Source organism: Enhydra lutris, unplaced genomic scaffold, assembly GCF_002288905.1.
Source record: "Enhydra lutris kenyoni isolate GAN:26980312 unplaced genomic scaffold, ASM228890v2 scaffoldscaffold34, whole genome shotgun sequence".
NCBI classification, from domain to species: domain Eukaryota; kingdom Metazoa; phylum Chordata; class Mammalia; order Carnivora; family Mustelidae; genus Enhydra; species Enhydra lutris.
The window spans coordinates 4,910,348-4,936,520 of NW_019154118.1; the positions used below are offsets into that span (position 1 = coordinate 4,910,348).

At 50.5% G+C, this 26,173-nt stretch overlaps 1 protein-coding gene across 1 annotated transcript; it reads right to left on the reverse strand.

The window, feature by feature from the left end:
* Positions 1–202: 202 nt before the first annotated feature.
* On the reverse strand, positions 203–23,535 carry LOC111153887 (ADAM metallopeptidase with thrombospondin type 1 motif 15). The gene is made up of 10 exons (XM_022513176.1): positions 22,529–23,535; positions 22,428–22,436; positions 20,474–20,521; positions 11,243–11,375; positions 10,581–10,748; positions 10,061–10,344; positions 4,566–4,743; positions 3,145–3,326; positions 2,864–3,039; positions 203–1,008 (listed from the first exon to the last, which is right to left on the reverse strand). The coding sequence occupies exons 1-10, from the start codon at positions 23,483–23,485 to the stop codon at positions 234–236; spliced, it is 2,910 nt and encodes a 969-aa protein (XP_022368884.1). The 5' UTR covers positions 23,486–23,535; the 3' UTR covers positions 203–233.
* Positions 23,536–26,173: the final 2,638 nt, after the last annotated feature.

Sequence of the window (26,173 nt, forward strand, 5' to 3'; positions counted from 1 at the left end):
GCCCTGGGGGAGCCGGGTGTGAGGTAGACTGTGCATTAGTCACTTGGCTTCCCCCGCCCAGGCCAGGGTGGAGGAAGGGACCTCTTAGCCCTGCCCATGGTCCTTGTCCCTGGAAGTGAGTGACGTTATGGCCTTGACACCCGGCCACCGCCCTCTGCCCATGGCTCCAGCTGGCCGGAGCCCTGGCAGCACCAGTGGGGCGGAGAGTGAGGAGGAGAAAAGGACAGTCCCATTCAGCACGGCCTCAAGACACAGAAGTCCAGCTCCTGGGGCTTCCGGCGCAGGTTGCACTGGTCCCGGGCCAGCAGCCGCCCTCCAGGGCCCAAACACTTGAGCGGACGCCTCTTAAATCCCCGGCCACAGCTCTTGGAGCAGGGCGACCAGGCGCCGAGCTCCCAGGTCGGGCAGGGTTCCCCACAGGCTCTCATCTCCACTGGCCGATGGGCTGCATCACAGGCAGACGTGGAGCGTGGCCCTGGGGGCCCACGACAGTTGACCGCCCGCTTCTGCAGGCCACTGCCACAGCTCACAGAGCAAGGCCCCCAGCTGCCTGCCACCCAACGCGCCAGGGGCCTGTCGTCCTGCTGTTCCACTTGATTGGAGAGGCTGAGGACACTGTTGTGGTGCACCGAGGAGCCCCGGGGGTCCTTGGGGTGGGAGGCCTTGTCCTCCCAAGGCTCTTTGGGAAGGTAAAAGGAATAGCGGACCCGGGGTGGTGTCATCTTGCCCACGGAGAGGACCTCCACGGTCAGGGGTTCCAGGATGGGCCGGGAGGCCTGCAGGCTCTCCACCGCCGTCCCCGTGCCACTGTAGCGCAGTAGGCTGCCCTTCACCACCAGGTCCCGCTCCACGGCCGACACCACGAAGTGCCCATTGAGCAGGTACTTGCCTTGGCTGTTCTTCAGGGCCAGGTAGTTGTCATCTCCAACCAGCCCCTTGTAGCCACGCTGGCGGATGTCAATGCTCGAGGCACCGGCAGGGATGGCCACCACAAAATTGTAGCCGTGCCTGTGGTGGAAAAGGGGATTGTGCCTTAGACAGATGCCTGGATGTAAGGCGCTCTCTCCCAAAAGAGTTGCAGCAGATTCCCCTTTCAGAAACCCAAGTTGGCAGAGAACAAAGACTAGGCAGATGGCTTCAACTGCCCCTCAGGAAGTCGGGGGGCACACAAACTGAAAGACAATATGAGATTGTCACCACATTATCTAGAGTTACACACCCTGGCTGTGTGTGACCTTTTTTATTCAGGTCATAATCATAATTATAATTGTCATAATCATGAGATTATGAGATCATGACCTGAGCTGAAACCAAGAGTCCGACGCTCAACCAACAGTCCACCCAGGGGCCTCTATACTGTGGTAAATCCTAAGGCAAAATAAAGCCAAGGTTTTGGAGGCAGACCCATCCCTACCACTGGCTTAGCTGTTGGCCTTGGATAAGTCTCTAAGCTTCTCAGTGACTCACCTGGAAAATGGAGATCATAATCACATACACCTCATTAAAACCCATAAAGCCTATGGCCTAATTCCTGCCACCCAGTAAGCACTAAATATGTATTAACTGCGAGAAGGAGGAGAGGAGGAGAAGAAGATAAGTCTACAGCCCCTGAGACCAAGGCTGGGGCCAGACACCCTACTGAGACACACTGGCCCTGGAGTCGGGCCCCCAGATCAAGCCTTGGATACCGACTCCCTGGTGGCTCAAGCATATCCATCTCCCTGGGTTCCGGTGTCCTCACCTATACAATGAGGAGGTCAAACTAGATGCTTTCTAAGACTCCTACCAGCCCTACTAGTCTACGAAGGGGGCACCTGCCATTTAGCCAGCGAAGCAAGTCTGGGAATATTTACCTTTAATTCTCCACTTGGCCTCCCCCTCAGATCCCTGCGAATGCCATCCACTTGCAGTGCCCCCAGTTCCCAGAAAAGCTGCCCAGCTAGGGGCCCAGCAGAGTGCACTGTGTCCAGAGGGGGCAGCGGAGACTCCTGGACAGCCATCTAGACCTTGGACTCCCAAGTTTTCAGAGCCCACCATATCCCTGCTCAACTCTCTGCTTCCCCCAGATTCTTTCAGACCATGGGTCAGGACTTTCTAAGAAGCACATTCCCCTTGAAAATACAAAGGAATATGCTGGACTTCAGAAAGCCAGGAACCCCAGCTCTGGAGGTAGGAATTGGAGAGACCTATAGACATTTCTTCAGCTGACCCTACACACATCTTCCAGGAAGAGGGAATCCTTTGGTCTTAGCCCCCTGCTCTGCTGTTTATTGCCGTTCTCAGCTCAGTCCCACCCCCGAGGACAGGGTCTCAGCATCTGTGAGATGGGGAGGCTGTCACATTTGTCTCTAGGCTTGTTTTGTTTTGTGATCGTCATCATGAACACTTAGTGAGCATTTATTATGTACCAAGTATAATGCTAAGCATTTTACTTGGATTAACACCTTAATCTTCACAACAGCACAACAGGAAATATATTCATGTCATACCCACTGTATAAATGAGCAAATCCAGCATTCCAAAGATTGTGTCACGTGCTCAAGGTCATCCAGAAAATGGGGAACTGAGATTTGAACACAGGTGAGTCTCACTCTAGAATTCTAGACGGACCATAATGACCCTCTGCCATCTCCTTAACTAGTATCTCCTGTTCAGTGGTGGACTTACCAAGCATTCATCTCTGCTTGATGGATGAATGGATAAAGAAATGAATGAATGAATGAACGTCATACTCTCAGAGGAAGAGTCCGAGTGGCCTCTCCAGTAAGGGCACTGCCGGTTTACCCCAGTCTGACCCAAGCTTTCATCACCTGGGATAGCTGCCCTCAGCCCTCCTCCCCCTGCTCCAGGACCCAGAACTTACATGGGCTTGGTGAAGAGGCCTGTCACCTTCTTACAGCTCTTATTGTCGCCCCCACACACACCACACTTGTCGAATTTTTTCTTGGAGCCCAGGTTCCCGTCACAGCCAGCCTTGATGCACTTGCCTTGGACACAGACCGAGGTGGAGTCAGGAGTGCACGGTGTACCATCCACCACCTGCAGTGGTCCCAGTGGGGGAGAAAAGGAGAGAGGGGCAGCTCAGCCGGATGCCTCTCCAGAGACTTTCTCTCCACTTTGGTCTCCTGCCCCACACCCACTCACCTTCGGCGCCAACACATAGAAGTAGCCGGTTCCATTGGCTCGGCAGATGAGCTTGCACTTGTCCCGGGGAGAAACGCCGGAGTACTTGGGCACCCATGCCACGGCAAGGGTAAGCCGGTTGGTGCTATGGTTATAGCCGTTGAAAGCCTCACACTGCTCCTCCCGGAAGCTCTTGCCAGAAGCTGAGGAGGGAAGAAGCACAGGCAGGAAGCTAAAGGGAGGGGCAGTGCTGGGAGAGCCCTCGCCAGGATGCTGAGCTACCTGTGGCTCCAACAGCCCTTCCCCTCAGCCAAGTTACCCTCATCACTGATGCCACCCCATCTCAAAGAACTAAAGTACACTAGGACCAAAGGATTCAGGTCGCAGACAACCATGCATCCCCCAGGAGCTCTGCCAACTTCCCCAGTGATCTGACCTCCAATTCTCCATCTGGGATAACAGGTACCCCAGAGAGTTTGGAGCTATCAAACCCTTCAGGAGTCTTTTGAAACTATTTTCAGGATGTTATTAAATGGATAAAATAAATTACATAGGTTACAAACAATACCAATTATACTGATAGACAACTATCAGTATATATTGAAACATATTTGTGATAGTTTTGCTTGTTAATCCATTTCATAAGATACAACGACTCTAATAACCACTGTCATTTTCAAGTCGTGATGCGAATAAATGACATTCTGAGAAATTCCACCAACTGAAATGTCATATAGAAATATCCATGATTTCGGGGCGCCTGGGTGGTTCAGTGGGTTAAGCCTCTGCCTTCGGCTCAGGTCATGATCTCAGGGTCCTGGGATCGAGCCCCATATCGGGCTCTCTGCTCAGCAGGGAGCCTGCTTCCCCCTTCTCTCTCTCTGTCTGCCTCTCTGCCTACTTGTGATCTCTCTCTGTCAAATAAATAAATAAAATCTTTAAAAAAAAAAAAAAAGAAGAGAAATATCCATGATTTCTATTGGTGACAGAGTCACGGGTACTGCTAATAGTATTACAGTTTGTTGCCTAATTAAAAGACATAATAAATTTTAGATAGAAAGAGCAGCAAAATAATATTAAACTCTAATTGAAGGAAATAAAAAATTTAAATTAAAAAAGGCAGGTAAAAATAGAGATGTAATTTCCTTTCCTCCCAAGTTCATGGACCCTGGATAAAGAATTCCTGCTCATGAAGATGGGCTTGTGAGTTCTTAACTAAGGGGAGATCTAGTGCGTCATTCCCTTGGTGCACTTATGTTCCCAGCCTAAGCAGCAAGAATAAAACACGCCTGCCCAAGGGGAGTGGGCAAAGAAGTGATTCCAAGAGGAATCTGCTCTTCTGCACTTCCAGACTTGGCCCTAGGGGAAAGAATCTTCATTGCAGTAATCTGCAGCCAGGAAGTGGGGGGGGTGGGCAGGGAGAGGGGCCCTCCCCTCCTCACCTGAGCTGGGGCAGGGCTCCAGGTTGCAGGATCGGTATTTCACTCTCACTCCCTCGCAGTACTTGCCCCCATTGGCAGGGGTAGGGTTGCTGCACTGCCTCTGGGCCAGCTGCACGCCCCCGCCGCAGGTGCGCGAGCAGGTTCCATAGGGCTCCCACTTGGCCCAGGAGCCGTCCACCTATAAAAAAGAGTCCATCATACTCATGCAGGGGTTGAGCTGCCCATCCACACCCTGACCCTGCAGAAGGGTTACACGGGTACAGCCTCATGGTCCCATCCCACCGGAAGGAAATCCACTGTGTATCACACAGGGAAAATGGGAAAATAGCAAGCAAATGGTCAGCATACACAAGTGCCCAGGCAACACTTCAACATGGTAATTAGCAAGCGCCAACTGCACCCCGTTATAAATGAGGCTGCTCAGAAGAGAGGCCCCTTTGGGCTCTGGAGTCAGATGGCCAAGTTCTATCACTGCCTCTGTCCTCACCATACGGGTGGTCTTGAGCAAGTAGTAAAACCTCTTTAAATTTCAAGGGCTTCATCTGCAAACATGGGGCCAATAATACTCAGGTGTGAGATCAGACAGAACTTTAAATGATGCAACGTGTATGAAAATTCCTAGCACTGTGCTTGCCATGGAACAAGAGTTCAGAGTTTCTCCGTACCTACTGTTGGAGACACAAGTCTCTAAATCTGAGGCAGCGGCAGCCCCCAGACTTGCCAGGAAACCTTGTTGACCTAGATATCTGGATATTTTTCTTTGTCAGTGTTCCATAATTCTGACTTCTCTCCCAACCAGACTTAACCAGATGTTCAGCTTAATCAGGGGCTGAATCTGAGAAAGTTTCACTCGAAGAGGTTCTAGCGTTTGTGCTCGGAGGAGACGAAGATAGGAAACTACAAAGCAATCCTAAAACTCTACTTGGCTTCGAGGTGAATGATGTAGTGTTGTTTCATTTTTTAAGAGGGTGGGGAAGGGGTTGAAAATGTATCTTCATTATGTTTTTCTTAGGATGCCAGCAAAGCGAGTTTTCATCCTCTGAACGCACCTCAGTCAGGCAACAGGGGAAGCAGCCCAGTTGTACAAGCCCGGGATTAAAATGCTGTCATGCATCCTCCAAAGAGACTAACCCGCATGGAGCTGATCAGGAACTGGCTGCATGTCACGTAAATACATTAGCGTATGCACACATGCAGCATAGTCCGTCTGCTGGTCGAATAGCTCTTGTGTCACTGTGTCAACATGTCTCTCCTCCTGTGAGAGAAACACTGGCCCATAGCCCTGCTTCCTCCTCCAGCCAGCGCCCCACCTCATTCCAGCCTTCCATTCCCTAGGAGTGTCTACATCTGCTCCTCGCACCTCCTCCCTCCTCAGTGCCTTGCACCATGGGCTTGGTCCCCAACACACCAGGGAAGCTGCTCTTTCAAAGGTCTGAGATGACCCTCCATAGACTAAAAGAGTCTGTGCTTAGACCTCGCTATCTCCAGTTTTCCTTCAGTTCTTCACATTGTCTCTGTGGCTTCTGAGATGATGCTGTGTGGTGGTGGTGATGGTGGTGGTGGTGGTGGTTGTTACTTTTGTTTTTACCCTGGTATCACCTGTTCCTACAGAAAACATTCATCCCCCACAAAACAGTCCTGCCCTGCCACGTGTCATTCATTCACCAAATATTTGTTGCCTTCTCACTAATGCCTGGCACCGTGTGAGAAAATCCCCGCCCTCCAAGTGACTGCTATCCAGCAGAAGAAACTAAAGATAAGCCTGTGCTTATAGAGGGTCAGGAGGGGTTAAATGCAGGTGGGAGAGGGGGAGGTGAGCTGCTCTATATTACAGGGGGTCATGGAGTCTTCACTGCAGAGGTTACCCTAGTGAAAAGTCCTGAAGGAAGTACAAGAGGGAGTTGCGCAGATATTAGGGAAAGAACATTCCAGACAGAAGGAGCAGTGCAAAGACCCTGAGGAGGGACAAGCCTAGAGTGCTCCAGCCTCACAAGAGGAAGAGAAGCAGGAGATGAAGGCAGAGATAGGGCTCACAATCCTGAGCGGAGAGGAGAGCCCCTGAAGAGTTCTGAGCATGGGGCATGACCTGAGCTACATTGTAAAGGATCCTTCTGGCTGCTATGGTGGGAACAATCTGTAAGAAGTAAGACCGGCAGCAAGGAGATCACTTAGGGTACAAGACCAATCATCCAAAGTAGCTTGGAGCAGGGTAACTGCAGATAAGGTGGTTAAAAAAAAAAAAAAGACTCAATTCTGGCTCTGTTTTGAAAATAGAGTCAACAGGAGTTACTGAAATATCAGAGGGATGGATGTGAGAGAAAAGAGGGTTGGCCCAAGCAGTGCGCGGATGGGAGCTCAGTCTTACACACGTCATGTTTAGGATGCTTTTCAGTTATCCGGATGGAGATGTCAAGATTCAGTGAGACATGCCAATCTGTAGTTCAGGACAGAGGTCTGGGCTGGAGATACAAATCTGGGGGACTTCAACGTATAAATGTAAGTGATACTTGAAGTCTTTGGCCTAGATCACCAAAGAGGTCAGTGTGATAGGGAGGAGGGCTAAGGACAGCGCTAGAATGCCCAACATTGGAAAAATGAGAGTATGAGGAAGACCCGGTGAAGGGGACCAGAAGGGGCAGCCAGTAAGTGGGGGGAGGGAAACCAAGATGCAGTGGAGCCCATGTTCCCAGAGGAGAGGGTAATCAGCTGTGTCAAATGCCGCTAACAGGTCAGGCAATATGAGGAACGATAATTAATCTCGGACTTCAGCAGTGTAGAGGCCGTTTGGCGACTATAGTGAGAGTTATTTTTAGAGGAAGAGTAGGACTGAAAGCCAGACTGGAATGGGCTCCAGAGAAAAAATGGTAAGACGGGAACTGGAGAGAGCAATTTCATACCACTCTTTCCAGGAACTTTGTGGTGAAGGGAGTCAGAGAGAGAGAGACTGTGATTTATCGAGAGGAAGTAGGATTAGGAGAAGTTTGTTTAAGGTGGGAGGAATTACAGCAAGTCTGTATCCTGATAGGAATGATTCAGCTCGAGAGAGGGGAAATCTGACACTGCGGGAGAGAGATGGAAGAATGAAAGGAGTGCTTTCCTTGAATAGAAGGGATAGTATCCTAACTGCAAAGCACAGTGCCGGGCCTCCAGTGAGAGCATGGACAGCTCATCCATCACAAAGGAGGAAAGGTAGAGATTACAGGCACAGAAGTGGGCCGACGGCAGATGTGGAGGTGGGAGCTGGTGGACGTTCTCATGGGATTACTGATTGCTTCTTAAGAAAAACTTAATTAAGAAAAACTTAATTTTTCTTAATCATTAAGAAAAACTTAATGAGATAGGAAGAAAGGTCGCTGGCCAGAGTGGAAATGAGGAGAAAGAGTTGGTAATGGAGGAGAGAGGCAAAGGTGTGACATGATCGTGCAGGATACTGGGAGAATGAGTGCAGTAAAGCCAATAAAATACGTGATGCCTGCGGAGCGGCATTCCGGGCCCACCTACTTGTCAGGTCATTAGTTTAAACTGAGACTGCTGAGCAGGGTTCCATGTCTCTCTCCAGCCACACTCACCCACACTGGCCCAGCTGAACAGGTAGGAGCTGGATTTCACCAGGACGGTAGCTCATCCAAGTGAGTATAGCTAAGAAAGAGAGGCAGGAACATGGGAGCCGCGAGTATACCTGAAGGAGTGGTTGTAACCATGGTCCGTGGAATCTCAAGAAGAAGGTGGATGAAGGCATGAGAAGAGCAAGTGGAGCTGAAGAATCGTTGGAGTCCAGACTAAAGGGCCGGACAACAGGGCCTTGGTGGTCAGAGTGCGATTATGGTACCTGAGATTCCGGCCGGCAGGGGGAGTGAGGGGGGCAGGTGGGCGCAGGGAAGCTGTGTGATTAGGAAGATAAGCTTTGTGCTTTGACCTCTGCTGATTAGGGCAATATCCTCCATGAAGGGCCCGTGGAGAAGGGACCGTCCAGAAAAGAGATTGAGGACGTAGTGGATTTTGCTGCTGATGGATCATCTTTCCACAGGCTCCTCAGATCACATTTCCTGTTTCCTATAGCCAATATCCTCTTGGGCGATGTCTTTATCCACTAGACTCATTTTCCCAAGAGAAGGAGCTGGCCACGGCTGGCCTGTCCTCAGGACCGTCTAGTTTAAACCCACAGCCTGGTGGTCAAGGCAAGCCCAGACTAGCCCTAAACCATGCCCCCAAAGATCTTTCCCACAGAGCCCCAGCCCGTCTACCCACTCCCCCAGCTTGTCCCACCTCTCTGACTTTGGTCCATCTCTGCCTGTTGAGACCCTCAAGGCTCTCTCCAAACCTGACCTCCTCACCAAAGTTTTTTCAGACCTCTCTAGTCATCATCAATCTTTCATCTCTTATTCTCCCAGGACACGTTTCACACTTCAGTCTTAACACAGAACACACCTTCTCTGTGTCTGGGATCATAGGAACATTTCTAGCTTCCCCACTAGACTGTGAGCCCACTGAGACACGACCCAGGTTTTATTTCTTTTTCTGACGACCACAGTTCCTTGCACAGTTCTCTAAATACAGCGGGCTAATGCCCAATAAAGGGCTAATGGCTTAATTAAATATATGTTTCCAAAACACAGAAAAAGATCTTACATAATTGTGTACCAAACCCAGCTCAGGGCAGCCGATGAAGTGCTGGCAAATGTTTTTTTATGTTATGGTCTCCGTGTACTAAACCCCAGTCAAGGTGGTCTGCAGCAGAGGCAGGGGTGGGGAAGGGACCATCATCAGGATCAAGGGAGAGGAGGGACATCTTATTCCTGGCTGACAAAGTCCCAATCCCTCTGTGACCCCAACCCCTAACCTGAAGTTTTTATTATATTCAGAGAGCATGTGGGGTTTGGGATTTGTTCCTATTCAACTGATAGTCTTTTTTACCAGAAAAAAAGAAAAGAAAGAAAGAAAGAAAAACTTGCTCTATTTTGTTTCAGCTTCAAAAACCAATCTTGACAAAAAGCGAAGCTGTGTTCGGGATGTAGGAAATTACTGGAGCCTGCCCAGGGATCTGGTTCCTTTCAGAGCTGAGCCTGGCTCCCCTCGGGCCCAGAGCTCCCTGGAAACAAAACACACTCAGAAATAGCTGATAAAAGGAGGAGTGGGGGCTGGAAGGAGCCAACAAGTGAGGAATGTCGAAGATCTAGTGTTGGGCTTTGGGTTCAGGGCTCCTCCCCAGGTAGGATGAGGCCCAGAGCTCAGGGCTGGGCCTCCTGGCGCCTGGGGCGAGCCTTCTCCCCCATGTCTAAGGAAGGCTTCAGCAAGTTCCCTGACCTACCGTATGTCTTGTCTCCAGTCTCAGAATCAAGACGGGAAGAGGAACCCAGACAGGAAGACAGAGACACCGAGCTGCGATGTGCTACAGTTCTGGCCACGCAGCAAAGCCGTTCCCCCCAGAGGCCTCCAAGTCCACCCCCGGCCCCCCAGCAGCCCCAAGAGCTGCTGCGCAGCTCCCGCACACTCACCTTGTACTTGTTGAGGTTATGTCTCTCCACACAGGTCCCCTTGAGGCAGAACTTGCCCTCGCCGCAGCTGGTGCCATCTGCCCAGGGGAAGTGGCGGGTCTGGCACACCATGTGCCCCTTCGCCTTGCCGGTGCACCACAGCTTGGTGCAGTACTGCATGTAGGGACAGGGCTTCGAGCCCACGCCAAAGGCCAGCTCACACTGCTGGCTCAGGGTGTAGCTGGCACCAGGCAGGTCCTCGGGCAGGGAGATGGGCTTGCTGGGTGGGTCCAGGAGGCAGTCGCCTGTGGGGAGCCAAGGGCATTCATGAGAGATGAGTTGAGAAAGGTGGGACGTGGCCAGCCCAGAGTCTAAATGGTAGAGAGACAACGAAGCAAGGGCCAGTGCAATGGACCCCCTTTGAGAGCCCAACTCTTTGGTGGTCACGCATGCCTAAGGTCATAGAAGACAGGTCCAGAGAGGTGCTGAGCTCTCTCTCCAGGGACAGCACCAAAATCCCTCTTCTGTCCTCCTGGCTTACCATGCCCACTGTCCAGGAAGTCAGTGATGATGGCAGCGCTGCAGGCAGACCAGGGGTTGGCACGGTCGATCTGGATGAGTGTTGGGGACATCATGTGGTTGGCTCGGAGTTTCCCAAACACCTCCTCGCACACTTTCACATTGTCATGGGGCATGTTGAACACGTGGCCTGTGGGGTGAGGCAAGAGGACTCAGAGGGTAGAAGGATGTGGGCTCTGCAGTTTTAAAAGGAGAGGGGCTCAGCCGGGGAAGCTAGAGAGCCCGTGTCAGCAGTTCTCAGGCTGGTCATTTCAACCTAGAGATAAACTGCTTTGCAAATGTCAAGATGGTGTTCTTGCGTTCCTGGTCCTGTCCATTGGGCTGTGGGCTCAGTGGGGACAGCAGTGTATTTAAAATATTCTCCCCTTAGTGCCTGATTGATGAGATATTCTGACTGCTGAATCAGACAATATGGCTGGCCAACTGGGCTGGGGCAACTGGAAAAAATAAAACCAAGCCATTGCTAAGGCAGACTCTGACCCTAAGGAAGGATCTCTAAGGCTTCAGGACATTAAGAAGCAAAGATAAATGTCTACCTCCTGCCCAAAGCACCCAGGACAAACCCAGAAAGGCCCCAGAAGGGAGTTCTCCCCCCTCCACACAAGAACCCCCCTCTAGACTTACCCAGCTCATGGGCAGTGGTGAAGGCTGATGGAAGCCCATCATCCTCGATCACAGAACAACTTCTTTTGGGGTCGCACATAGTGCCCACATCAGCCATGCCCAACGTGTCACAGGTGGTGGCCCCACACAGGTCCTGCCAGGTGAGGGGAGAAGCAGAAGCCAGCCAGAAATTAGTGACAGCTACAGAAGGGACCTGATGGGAAGAAAAGGCATCGTACAGGATGTTCCAGCTCATCCCCGCTCCCAGCCCAACCAAGCCCAGCACCTTCCTAGCCAGGCCCTTTCTCCCAAGGCATTTCAGGGTTATTCATGGAATCAACCCCAGGCTTCAGGAGGAGGCTTCAGGAGGAAAGCCCTGTGGGTCTCTAAGAAGATTCTACCCAAATCCTACTCAGGGATATCCTGTAGGAGGAAATTAGGAGGTACAAAATTAAACCACAAGGGCATTGCTGTATATAGAGACAGATTTCCAAACCAGAAAACGGTGAGTTCCACTGCCAGGCGAGGCCCTGGTTATGGCTAACGGAGGCAGGTGGGGGCGGAAGACAAGCGTGTTCCTCATCCGGAATCAGCCCTGAGCATTTCAGTCCTCGCTGAGCAATTGCCTTTGGACAACCATGAATTAAGCTCAGATTCTTAGCCAAAGGCTCACGGGCCAAGGACCCGCCCAAGCCAGAGATTTGGCTTCCTTGGGCTGGAAGGAGGCGGACTGAGGTGGATATGAGCGGCTATCCAGACACAGCTCAACTGGCTGCAGAAGCTCAGGAAAAAAATCAATGGATCGCCGCGTAAGACAGCCTCACTCTTTGTAATAAAACTTAACTTGCAGCAGAAGCTAGGACTTCCTACAAAAACCCCGATGGAAAGGACTTCTGGGGATGTGGAAGGGCAAAATGGGGCGGCGGGGCAGATATCGCAATGAATTTATCGAGCATTATGGGCCAGCAATGCACCCACATACCTTAAGAGCCAAGGAGTTGGAAATAGGATAAGATACGTATCACGTAACAGAAAATACCCTGTTGAATCAGTGATACTAGGATTCTTTTCATTACATCCTTGCCTTTCTTTACAGTTGACAAGAACTTATTCCATGCATCATCTCGCTTCATCCCCAACAGCGTTAGGAGGCAGATATATTATTATACTTATTTGTCAAAGGTGAAAACTGAGGCTCGTTCTCATAGCTAATCATGGCGATGATTTATTAAATGCTGACATCATGTGCGCACTTCACATGCGTGACCATATTTCATCCTCGCAACATCCCCCTGGAAGAATGACAGCTATCATCACCTTCTGCAGACAAGGAAGCCAAAGCTCAGAGAGGCCCAAGTCACAGAGCAGAAATGTGCACTGGGGTCTGTATGATTGGATACCATCAGCACCCTTTCCACCACGTCAAAACTGATTGCTCAGCAACCCCTAAGTTAACTCTCCAGAGAAAGAGCTGCATGTGTTCTCCATGGAAGCCAAGGTGTCTGCAGAAACACCCCCCACAGAACTGTTCTCAATCTTCATTCTCTTTACGGCTATGCGCACGTGCGTGTGCAGGCACATGCTGACATGGGGGGAAAGGTGGGCAGCAGAGTTGGTGGGGCCAGGGGGCATAGGAGGAAAGTGGTCATAGTACAGAAAATCAGCAAAATTTAACCCAGAGTGCTCAGAAGTTTACCAGCTGAGCAGTCAAACTTGGCTTCCCACGATCAGGTGATGGTCACACCTCCTAATAATGAGTTAACAAGTTTCTCTGGCCAAAGAACGGAGAGGGCGATCAAACTCCAGAGTACACGGGTCAAAACTGACTATACATGCCCAAACCTGATCTGCTCTCCTGGGCTCACACATGGCAAGCCTGCCACTTCGGGGAACCCTCGGGGAGAACCTCAAATTCCCCCTCTTCCAAATAGTCTTCCTTTTCCAAAGGCTCACCCTTCCAGAAAGTTCTCCTTCCCCTAGAGTTCTGAAACCTAGAAGAGGTTGGACAGGAGTCTCTGAAAACTCTTGTCTGGTGGTCACAGCCCATAGGGAGAACCTGTAGGACAAACAGGACACTGCCCCAGGGCCACCATGCACTCTCACTGCAGGCTTTGTGTAAGAGAAAGGGCACAAGAGGAAGAACCAAGAAGGCTAGATTCTGGTCCTGGCCCCACCACGAAGTAGATGTGTGACTTTGGGCAGGTCACTTCTTTCCTCAGGGTTTCCTCCTCCAGAAGAAGGGCCAGTTCTCAGCTAAAACCCAGACTGGACCAGTGCCTTAATTAAGCCTCTGTTCCTGCCCCGATCCCAGGGTGCTCAGCCCCTCTGGCCCTCTCTAGGTTATAAAAGGAACACAAAGAATGATATACTTTAGACTGGAAAGAACCCTGATCTTGTCTACTAATCCATGAAACTAACTCCCAGAAAAGGGAAGGTCACCCATGTGGACATTCGGAGTCCTAGCCCCTGCGCTGCTCAGCAGAAATGAGGACGCCGGACTGACAGCTCAGACAGGGCTCTAAAACGCCGCTGGACCTCCACTGTCCAGCAGCCTGCCTCTGCCGCTGGCAGGTCCTTAAAGTCAAGAGACTCCTTCCTCCCTGGGAGGGTGGGTTCTCTCTGGAGTGAAGACATGCAGCTGCAGGCCCTTTCTGGCCAGGAGCAACCTGTTCTTCCCATCAAGAAATCCCGGTTTCCCTGGATCAAACAAGAGGAACAAGGAAGGAGCCGGCACATTTCCTGAGGGTCAGGGTGTAGCTGAGAGCAGCCCGCCTGCAGGAGCCAGTGTCTTCGCTGTGGGAAGATGCAGCTGTTTGCGGTCACAGGTTCTGCCTGTCCCTCTTCCCCCAGTCAGAGACTCCAGTGAAGAATCGCTGGACCTTAGTTCTTTGAACGCCCACAGGCGGGTACCCAAGGCTCAGCAGTGCCTCATTTGTGGCACTGAAGATCTCCACCCTTCTGGAATGAACTCAGATGCGCTCAAACTGCTTTAACCTCTTCATCTCAGGCACTTGTCTCCAGCAATAGAAACTGTTCTGGTCCCTTCCGCCTGGAGGGTGTAGGCACTTCCCACCCAACCCCTATCTACCTCACTATTTCTGGTAATTTGCCGTTTCTCCTTGAAGCTGCAGCTGCTTTTCCAGATAACCCAAGAATCATCTTGGCCAAGATCCTAGTCCTCCCAGATTATTGTTTTCTAACTGTCCTTCTTCACAGAATAATTTAGGATTGGAACCACAGTTTGAGAGAAGGCAAACAAGCAAGCACCTTGCAATGGCTCAACCCACATTTCCCAGGCGCGCTCCCTCCACCTCCCACCACAACTCCCCACGGCCCTCCTTCTCAGCTCCTCTCCTTTGCCCTGCCGTGCACTGAGATGCTCATATTTTCCAGCCATACAGGGTGGAGGACCTACAAAAATCAAGCATTCTAACTTTTTTTTTTTAATGTAGCAGAAAATACATGTTGTCATGTAACCAACTTCCTCTTCATGGAAAAGCAGGGTTCATCTTCATGACCACACCATAACATCCAAGACTCGCACTCACACAACTTCAGAGCAGTCCTCTCATTCTGCAGATGGGGACACTAAGGCTCGGTGGACTAAGATTTCTCACCCAAGGCCACATAGCTTTTAACACGGGAACTGAACCCCATGCCTTTTGACACCAAGGCCGGTAGTGGTCTTGGGTCTGAACCACAGCATGCTAGTCAGGATATCGTAATTACTGCTAAAAATCACCCACACTGGTATTAATATTGTGCCTTTAACTTGTTTCCATCTGAATCTCTTCCATGCATCACTGTATTTCCTTGTCCAACCCCAAATCCAGGGCTGTTTGTGATCCCCAAACGTGGGAGGGCCTTGTTTTGCTAGAAGAAAAAAATTCTACCAATTCTAGGTGTATGGGCAATGTGGCTAAGGATGCCTGATGAAGAAGAGAATGCACCCTGGTCACGTCCATCCAGGTTCGGTTTCGCTGGAATATAAATTCCTCAAGGTGTACAAAATGGCATTACAGCGGGAGACTGAGATAACTAAGACAAGAATTACCTCAATGAGGAAGCAGAGAAATCTGAAGCTTGTAGGAAGACCAAGCTTTCTCTCAGAAATCATCAGTTCAAGAGAGGGTGCACACCTAACACGATGTTGGTGGCGAACTCTTACTGAGTTGCTCCTGTGAACCAAACACTGTTCTAAGAGCTTTTCTGTATTAGCTCATTACATCTTCACAATGGCTTTATGGGGGACATGTCATTATTAGGCCCATTTTACAGATGAGGCTCAGAGAAGGTAAGTTACTAGCACAGGGTCAGTGAGCCCAAGGTTAGACAGGAAGGGAGAGGCAGAATGAAGGTTGAAATCCAAAAGCGCAGCCTCAGAGCTGAATGCTTCCCTTGCATTAGTACTGTTTCTGGTACAGATGCACCCCACAAATGAAGAGACCAGGGAATCTCAAGATAGCAAGGCTGTCCACCCCATACCCTCAGCCCCCAAAGTGCATGTTGGCCACGAAGTGGGGAGAGGCCTGGGAGAGGCTGATGGAGAGGGAAATGGCAGGATTAAGTGCCAAGAGTGCTCTTAGCACAATGCCTGTGCCCCCTTCCTTGTTGAGGAAGCTCCTAAGTCCTTGCCCCACACCTGCACTGACACAATGACCCCATCCCTGCTCTGCACCATGTCTGCTGGCTCCTCGCTGGGGCCTCTCATTTCTCCAGGGCAAAAACTGATGGCAAAGAGCCAAGAAGAAATGCCAGAAGAACCTGAGACTCCCTCTCCCAACCCTGCAGCTTGACAGTTGCAAAGGCTGGAAAAATGATCCCCAGTAAGGGAGGTGAACCACCTAAGCACCCACAGCCACACACAGTCTTTTCCCTGACATCAGTGCCTTCCTCCCATGAATACATACTGGACAGCGGCAGCATACAGGGGTCCATTGGAGGAGCCACAAAGATATAAAAAAGTCTTGTTAAAGGAGCTTACAAGTCAGTGGGAATGGCAAATGCTGGGGCCATGGTTTCCACACAAAAACAGAAAAATATTAACTGTGCAATGTAAATAATTACAAGTGCAATGCAACAAAATAGTTCAAAACAGGACTGTCCCAAATGTAAGTTCTGGCAAGGGACCTATAGGTAATTATTCAAAACAACAAACACGTGCTGAGTGACCACGAAAGTAACAATGACAGTAGATGCCATTAACTGGGTGGCTGTTCTGAAACATTTGCTAACTTGTCCTTGCCTTTAAGCTCAGTACCATTGTCATCGTCATTGTCCTTCTATGGATGAGGAAAGTGAAGTTCAAGTGGCTGATTCATTCAATGTCCATTGCTAAAAGTCAAGTGCCAGGCCTGACACTCAGCTCTGCCTGACTCCAAGTCTGTGTTCTTTCCACTGTGCCACACAACCAAGGACAGGCATCGAGGCAAGGTGTGGGGGGCCGAGGGTATGCACCAAGAGTGATCAAACATCTACCAAGAAGTTCAAAGGTAGGACAAGAGCAGGACCAAAGGAGGGGAAAAAACCTCATTTGCCTTCCTGACTCAACCCCATGTTTAAGGAAAAGAGAGAAAATCATTCTGGTGCACGTTCCTCCCGAATGTTTATAGCAGCATTATCTACAAGAGCCAAATTATGGAAGGAGTCCAGACGTCCACTGACTGAAGAATGGATGAAGAAGCTGTGGTGTCCACACAGCGGACTATTACTCAGCCATCCAAAGAATGGTATCTTGCTAGTTGCAACAACACGGATGGAGCTAGAGAACGTCAATCAGAGATAGGTCAATCAGAGAGAGACAAATACCATGTGATTTCCCTCATATGTGGAATTTGGGAAACAAAACAAAATGATCATGGGCGAAAAGAGAGAAAGGCAAATCAAGAAACTCTTGACTCTTAACCACAGCAAACAAACCAGTGGTAACCAGAGGGGAGGGGATTTACAGAGTGCACTTATGATGATGAGTACCAGGTGTTGTATGGAAGTGTTGAATCACTAAATTGTACACTTGAGGAAAGCCTGGGTGGCTCAGTCAGTTAAGCGTCTGCCTTCAGCGCAGGTCATGATCCCAGGGATGTGGGATCGAGTCCCACATCGGGCTCCCTGCTCAGCGGGGGGCCAGCTTCTCCCTCTGCCTGCTGCTCCCCCTGCTTGTGCTCCCCCCCTACTGACAAACAAATAAAATCTAAAAAAAAAAAAAAAAAAACCTGTTCACCTGAAACTAATATCACACTGTATGTGAACTAATTGGAATGTAAATAAAAACTAAAGAAGAGACACAGAGAGATTCAGGTGCACATTCCTTCCTCCAAACTTCCTCCCCCATCTTCCACTATTAATATAGGCTTTCTTATTTGGTGCAAGTCAAAGGAGGGAGAAGACCTTCCAAGTCAGGGAGCAACAGTATTCCACTCCTTCCTCTTTCTTTCTCCTCCCGCCTAGAAGTAGTGTTGAGTTTCCATTCAGTGGTAAAGATTTACAAACTCTTAAATACCGAAACTACAGATGCCGCTCTCTGCTAATATCTTCCAAGGCCTGACTTCAAAAAAGATCCTGACACAATTATGATTCTCTGTATTGTATTAGGAGATATGTATAAAAAGCATATTATCATTTTATTAACATTTTCATTGAACACTAAACTTCAGTGCCACGTGGCAAGCCGTTTATTACAGAAAGAACTGACTCTATGTCAAATGAGGTTCCAGGCTGCCGTCCCACTCTGCACAGTATAGAATACATGTACATCCCCGCCTACCAGTCCCACAAAACGTAGTACAACTCAAGGCCAGAACAAGAAGGGATGCGCCAAGCTTGAGACCGAAAGGCAGAAAGGTGAGGACACTGGATGAAGGAAACAAAAGAGAAGAGAGAGATGACAAAGAACGGCCCTGGAGAATCTCAAAAGAGGAGAAAGAGAGCACAGAAGAAATGGGGAGGGGAGGAGGGGACCAGGGAATGGCCCACAGTGGTACTAAGCACAACAGAATAAATAACACAAAGGAAGGAATAAACGGACAGAAAAACCACAAACTGTAAATCCCACAAGACAAAGTCGGTTCAAAGGAGAAAATGTTACAAATAGCAAAGCAGATGGTGGGATGGAAGAGAGGACCTCCTGCAGGACAGGAGACAAGCTTCCTTTCCCATCACCACCAGCTCTGATCCCAGTGCCTTCTTGCCACCTGTCCCTCGCCCCACGCCCCCACCCCAACTCGGAGGGCTTCCTTGGCTCCAGCCGCAAGGAAAATGCCTCCCCACTGGACTTTGGACAGAGGACCCGTGTCTCCTTCATGGCACTTTACATGCCCTAGTATACCAAGCTAAGTTCCTTGTCAGGCTCCCTGATATTCAGTGAATTCCTGAGAGCCAGAGGCCACATCTTAATATCCATACCTCCATAGCCCAGGACAGTACCTGGAAATAACAGATGCTCAATGAGTATTTTTAAAATGTAGAACAAATTCATGAAGCCTAGTATACCACAAAGTTAACCCAAGAGCAGAGGCATCAGACGTAAAGAGAGAGAAGACAGAGGGACATGCAGACCTACTATGTCCCAGCACCAAATACCCTATTCCTGCCGCCCACCACAACAAGAAGCTGTAGAAACATTTCTTCTCATAGAAATGAATGTCCAGGGGCGCCTGGGTGGCTCAGTGGGTTAATCCTCTGCCTTCGGCTCAGGTCATGATCTCGGGGTCCTGGGATCGAGTCCTGCATCAGGCTCTCTGTTGGCAGGAGCCTGTTTCTTCCACTCTCTCTGCCTGCCTCTCTGCCTACTTGTGATCTCTCTCTCTCTGTCAAATAAATAAAAATTAAAATTAAAGAAAACAAAAAAGAAACGAATGTCCACCCTGAAAGACTGGCTCTAGTTCTCTGCCAATCCTGGTTCCAGTCCCGTGCTGACCTCACCCTGCTGTTATGAGTCTGGAGACTGATTGCTTTGCAAAATCAGATGTGTGCTCCTTCTCCAGGAACATGAACTTACTCTGAATCTTTAAGTAAACTCCTCAAATTGTCAAAATACTTGTTGTATGATCAATTTTTTTTTCTCCTTTGCACACAGCAAAGGCTCCTCCCTGGGTCATGTCTTCCTAGTGTTTTGATTTCAACACCCCACTTCCCTCCCTCTCCCTGCCAGGAGGAAAGCAGCATCTCCCCGTAGCCTGCTCCAGCCTTGTTTTCACACACACAGCAAGTCCGATGATGGTGGATGGAAGGGGGAGCCCCAGTGCTGGCAGTCCTGATGTCCCTACTGTCCTCCCTTCAAGTACCCGGCACCTGGAGCTCTCCGGGAACAGGGCTCACCTCTTCTTCATGGGAAGAAATACAGTCTGACCAAGCCTGACCCATTCCTGCTTCCTCCCTGTGAAAACCATGGCTACAGTACTATCAGTCCGAGTCAGTAGCCATTTTTCAGAGTTTTGGGGGGGGACCAAGGAATAGGTGACTAAAGACGTCTGACAGCTCGACATCCATTCTAGGCAAAAGGCAATTAACAAAATAAGCACATTTCTAAAAACTTCTTAGCCAAAAAAACTACATACAGTTGACCCTTGAACAATATAAGGGTTAGGGGCACTGGCCCCCCATGCAGTCGAAAATCCATACAACTTTTGACTCCCCAAAACTTAAACAACGAATACCCTACTGTTGACCAGAAGCCGTACCGGTAACAGTCGATTAACACGTATTTTCGTATGCTGGATGTACTATGAGCTATGTTCTTACAATAAAGTAAGCAGGAGAAAATAAGATGTTATGAAAACAATCAAAAGAGAGAATACACTTAGAGTACCATGCTGCATCGAACAAAGCCCACACACAAGTGGACCCATGCAGTTCAAACCCATGTTGTTCAAGGATCAACTGTATATATTTATCTTCATAGAAATAAGTATGTATATGTGTGTGTATATATGTATATTTCAATTTTAGTTTGAAAAAGCATGGATTACACCAACATAATAATAATCAGGGAAGCTCATATCAGAGTTAAAGGGTTCCTGCTAACCCTTACAAAGTACAACAAAAGGAGACTCGTCCAGGTTCCCCAAGACCACATCTGCCTCAGTCTACAGAGAGCAGCTGCACGCTCTGTTTTCATCACATACTGTACCTTCCCCAGTGGAGCTGAGGAATGAGCAGTTCCTAAGACCCTGAGAACGTGGCAGGCCCTAAAGTCTGCACTGGCAAGGAGGCAAGAGAGAGAGACATGTTCATTCTAAAGCATTAAGCACGTACCTGGATGTTGGTCCTGCCAACACAGCCTCCCAACTTTCTGGCTTCGCCCTCTAGCCGCCTAAGAAAAAGACAGCTTCTAAAAGTCACATCTTGCCCATCACTGCTTCTGACCCAAGTGCTCATGCATCTTGTCCCCATTATGCATGGTTAACATAGCCCCTGGGTCTAGCACACACCACTGACAGACAGAAGTTGTCACGCTGCTTGATTGCTTCTTCAAAAGGCGAATCCTTCTGATGGTGTGGCCCATGTTCCCAGCAGGAGTCCTCTTTCTATGGCTGATTCCAAAAGTCAGCCTAGCCACTAAGCAGTGGAGACTGAGGTCTGTTACTTTAGAAGCCGTGAGTGACCTCCACAGGGGCATCCCAGGTAGCAGATGGGCCAACAGCTGCTTTGCCCATTAAGATATCCTGTTCTTGGCCATTGCTTTTTTTCCCCCAGCAATCTGACTGCCGAGTTGGTCTGTGTGCAGAGGTGGAAGCCACCTCCTCTGCAGTTTCCCCATGACTCAGGCAGTGTGTGTAGGGGCCGGGCAGTGGCAGCTCCACAGACCTCAGCTGGAAGAATGAGTGCAAGGAAGCAGACTCAGGCCAAAGACCTCCCTAGAGAAACCAGGTGGTGGGAGGAGAAGGCTGGGAAAGGAGGAAGTTCAATTCCAGGAGGGGACAAGCAGTGCCAAATGGGTTAGTGTGGAAGACGTTAGCTCCAGCCCGGTGTGTGCCAGTGCAGCTCTGAGTGGCCTTTGGAAAGAGTGGAGAGTCAGAGCCCCACAGGCAACCAAGGATTCTGGGCCATCCCCGGAATGACATGGTTGCGATAATAACAAAACAAGAGCATGGCACAGATTCGAGCTAAGCCCCAAAATCAGAGGAAGCGGGTCACTTGGACACCCATCTTCCTCCCAGTCCTATCCGTGAATCAAAGATATTGCACGACTCCAAAAACTTCACGGGACCCCATTGCTCCAACATCTATAACCATAAATGTTCATAAACTCATAGCAGAAGGCAGAGCTTCTTCGGTGATCTGACCATCTTTCTTAGCCCTGTACTCGGTATCTTTCCAATCCCACACCTGGGGTCTCCGGATGCTCTTTACTGAGCTCACAGCACTTGCCCACCGCCAGAGGTGGAAGCTGGAGCCCCACCGTCAAGTGTGGTCATCGGAAGTTTCAGTGAGTCGGTGTCATGAGCCACCTTGCCTCTTCTGCTCCACAGCACACATCAGGGCAAACGTGTCACCCTGGGCCAGCAAGGAAATGGGAAAATTGAGAGATTTTCCCCAACTCAGCTCCAAGTGAAACACCACTAGAAATTCTGACTCCAAACAGGTGCTCTAACTAGATTGCCAGCTCTGAATGGACTGGGATCCCTCAAGTAGAAGGCGGTCCCAGCACAGGAGGGTACAGGAGAAGCAGCAACGAAGGACGGAATGCTCCCCGGACTTGAATCTGTCTTCTCCATTTCAACCACAAAATATCCCAAATGATTCCCTCCATCCCAGTCCATGTTTTCCAGGCCTAGGACAGTGGATGACTGAACATGCCCAGAAGAAATGAACCCAGGATCTGAACTGGGATGCTTGCATCACTTTCCAGTTTTACAAGCAAAGCAGAGACGCCTCGGAAGAGACGTCTGAAAGGATTTAGACGCCGGGGTTGAAAGGGGGCGGACCTTTTCCGACCCCTCCAACACCATCCTCAGAGCGCCTCCTATCTGCCATGCAGACACACTGCGGCTCCGGGGCGGCAACTTCCTGGGTTCCAACCCCTCGACGCCTAATCTAGGAGGCGCTGATTGGCCACTCCAGGCCAACACCTTCTGAAGTAGCTGGCGCTCCTCCGACCGCCCACGTGCTTCCAGAGGCAAGCGAGCCGAAGCTCCACGGAACCTAGGAGCGGCCTGTCCCTGGAATATCCAAAGTGGGAGTCGGAAGAGAGCAACAAAATTTTAACCCGGCTCACCTGTTAGGCACAAAGGGCATTTGGGGAGCTAAGGGCGGTAACCCTAAGAAAATGAGGCTACTGGGGTCCAAAAAGGTGACAGATCAACTCACCTGCCTGGTGAAGAGGATGGCTGTGTCCCAGTACTCTGGGTGTTTGTCACTCACTTTATTCAGCTTCTTCTGCCAGGCACAGAAGTTGCGCAGCGTCATGGCCGCGTTGCCCGTGACCTTGGGCCCTGTGTCGCGGTCTCCGAGAAGCAGCACCTTGACCACGACGATGTTGATGGGGTTGAGGATGCTAGGATGGCGGTAGAGTCGTGCCGCCGTGGCCAGCAGCGTTAGCAGATAATGCTCCAAGTCCGCGCCGTGGAACTTGACCATTGACTCGTCCGCCACCACCAGAGTCTCCACGTAACGCGGGATAGACACGAAGCGCTTGGCGCGCCCGGACCTCCGCCGACTGCGACTCTCTCCTAAGCCGGCCTCCCGCGGCTTGTAAGGGTCCAGCGCCCGCAGAATGGCAGGGTTCCAGCCTGAGGCCACTCCGCAGCGAGAGGTGGGATCTCCGGGAGGCCCGCCGGGGGCGCCCCGGCGCTGGAGGAGGTGTGCGCCCTGGCTGTTGCGCTGTGCCGCCTGCGCGCTGGCGTTGGGGAGCGGACTAATGACATACTCGGCGCCTCTGTACCCAAATGCTCCGCGTAGACCCCCGCACAGGCTCATAGCGGCGAAGGAATCTGGCTCGGCGTTCACGTCCCCAGAGTAGAAGCAACGTCGCAAGTCTGGAGAGCTCCCGGTGAGTGCCGGGAGGTGGACGCCCAGATGCTCTGTGGCGAAGGCGGGCGCCAGGAACTGAGCATCCAGAGTCAGGTGTAGGTAAAAGTCCTCCTGAAATGCTGTGATCTGAAAAATAAGTCCCTGATCTCCTGAGTCCTCGGGACCCCTCCGGTAGTAGTGGCGGCCGTTGATGTCCGGGTCCAGTCGGATGGGGACCACCACCTCCTGGTCTGGCTCTGACCCGCCTGCAGGTACCCCGGCGAGAGCCAGGGTTAAGATACCCAGCAGAAGCATGGCGCCGGGCAGCGCACGGCCGCGCTCTCCGAAGGGCTCGGCCCCGCTCCCCCGCCGGCGAGTCTCCTTGCAGCCGGCACAGGGGAACCACCAACGCTCCGGGGCAGTCAGTAGCTCCCGGAAAGCAGAGCAAAGGGAGAGAAACTCCTCCCAGAGGAGTGAGCGTGCACCGAGCAGCCCGCGCCTCCTACCTGTGCCTTTCCACAGCAAAGCGCGCTCTGGGAGCTTAAGTACAATCGCTGTCAAGTGCAAGGACGGAGATTCGCAGACGAAAACTAGAGGGAGGTGCCGGGCAGCTTCTTCGAGCCGCAGCCTCTCGCGGCGCCGCAAACCAGGCGCTGGGCGAGCCTATTAAAGGCCCCCTCCTCTTTGGACTGCCCAGTCAGCGCCCCTCCCTTTCTCCCCTCCCAGCCTCCCAAAGCTTGCTGCCCCGAGCCTCCAGGGGCCACCGGAGAACTCAGTCCCGCCTCCAGAACCGAGAGCCACTTGGCGGGGAGGGAGTGGCCTTGAGCCCAGGCAGGAGGCGTGGGCTAGCTAGAGAAACCAGCCTTAGTGTCTCGGTTCGCATTTTGCCCTAGCGTTTTGCCCCAGTGCCCTCACACATCAGTTACTTCTGTCCCGACCGACATCTGTCTGCTCCCTGCGTCCAAGACTTTCTCTCAAGGCAGTCAAGGTTAGGAGTTGGGAATAAAGACTCCCCACAGACCACCGCCCCCTCCCAGGCCGGCCTCATCCCCCCCCCCACCCCTTGAAACATCCCTGCTGTTTCTTCATCATACTGTCCCCTAAAAGACCCAGAACCAAGAACTGTCCCTGTAAATGTCCTGTCGTTAGAAGGCAAATTCCCAGGAACATGGAGAACCTGTCTCAAACCCAGGGCCCTGTGGGCCCACCATCTTCCCTGGGGCAATGGTGGGATGATAGCTGGTGCAGAGTTTAAATTTTCAGGGATTTGGACAATCAATCCCTCCCCATTCAGGGACATCACAACAGGACCTTGAAACAGGTCCCAGTGGGAGTTCTCACACCACCAAATGGGTAACCACTATCACCCAGGGCTTGGGGAAGGAAAGAGACCACTGGACCAGCACCAATGCCTGGAGGGGATGTAAAGAAAGAGGTTGTCCTCCTACTGGAGAGGGACTGAGTGAGGGTGGGCAACAGGGAAATCTACCAGTACTTCTTCCAAGAGTTTCTCTCATAAAATCCTTGACCAGGTGTCATCTCGGACACTGGAAGGGAAGGCTGAGTGTGGATCGGTGGGGACAAGACCATCAAGCTATGAGTTCCCATTTAGTTCTGAGGAGCCCTGTTTCAGGCACTGGTCCCCCAGACACTCTGTACCTCTCCGTAAAATCCACTTCTCTCTTCTGACAAGGAAGAAATCCAAGTAGAGGACAGAAGACTTTCCTAGTCTCTCCAAATACCTACAAAGTTTTTCCAAAACCAAAAGACATCAAGTTGAGTTAGCAAGGAAAGAGGATGGGTGGGGGGGTGCAATAATTTGAAGCCTAAAGTGGGGTGCAGTGGAAGAAATTTGAAATTTGGTTAGGGAATGGCTCAAGCAAACAACTCTATTATTATAGGGAAGAGAATGCTCGGACTGGTCTATCAGTCAAGAGCACTTTTTGCCCATTATTTTCTCCCCGTAAAGGACCCGCTCTTCCAAGAGCCCTGTGGTGCCTTGGAACAGGAAAACTGCTCAGATACCCATAATTCTCCTGGGTCCCTCTTCAATTGAGATGCATGGGGCTGAAATTCATTATGTGAATGAGTAAGAGATGGGTGTTTATGCTCTATAAATGCAAGGGAGTATGTGCATTTGGGAGGATTGTATGTGAGAGAGAGGGGATACAAATTTACAAAGGCCCTGTGTGTTTGAGTGTTTCAAGAGGGCCTATAATTAAAGGAAAACTCAGACAAACCAAGGGCAATCATAAGTCACTTATTTAGGGCAAGCAATTGCTTTCGTACACCCAGCAGTTTTAATGATGGGTTACAAGGTTTCTAAAGACATTTTACTTTCACTGTGGTGGATGGGGTTTGGTAAGGACTGTGGCACATCAATCAAGATGGCAGGCTCAGGGAGAGGAAGCCCTTCTCCACCTGTGTGTCTTGCTTCCCCTTCCCCATTCGTGGCCCAGCTGTTCTCGCCACTGGGCACAGAAACCAGCCATGTGGACTTTCTCAAAGACATGGGCATGCACTGAGCCCTTACTCTGTGCTGAGCCCAAAACAAGAATTTTATGTGCATTATCTTATTTCATGCTTGTCTCTCCCCTCTTGGAGGCTATGATTCTGTGCAATCACTTCTGTTAGGGTTCCTAACCAGGATCTGCATAATTAGGGGTACGGTGGAATAGATTACAAAGACCATTCAAGCAGAAGTCAGAACTCAGCATCAACCCTCCATTTCCATCACTAATCTGATACTCTGACTCTTAATTTTCTCATCTGTCAAAAGAGGAGGGATTATCCTAAATCAGAGGTCTTCTCTCAGAGGACCGAATTATAAATTTCTTATCTCTATGATATCTAAGATCACTTCCAGATCAAATATTACGTGACTGTTTGAAGCCTATGGATGATCAAGAGCCTAGGCTCAGAGCACCCAGATGTGCATCCTTGCTCCACCCATCTCAGTTGTACAGTCTTGAGTAAGTGACTGTACCTCCCTAAACCTCAGCA

What these genes read in the sequence shown, in the direction of transcription:
- LOC111153887 (XM_022513176.1), bottom strand. Translation starts at nt 23,485, where the DNA reads ATGCTTCTGCTGGGTATCTTAACCCTGGCTCTCGCCGGGGTACCTGCA. An exon ending in GGAGCCCTGCCCCAGCTCAG is followed by an intron (nt 3,327 to 4,565) that starts GTGAGGAGGGGA and finishes TTCCCTCCTCAG; the next exon opens with CTTCTGGCAAGAGCTTCCGG. An exon ending in TCTATGTGTTGGCGCCGAAG is followed by an intron (nt 3,040 to 3,144) that starts GTGAGTGGGTGT and finishes GGACCACTGCAG; the next exon opens with GTGGTGGATGGTACACCGTG.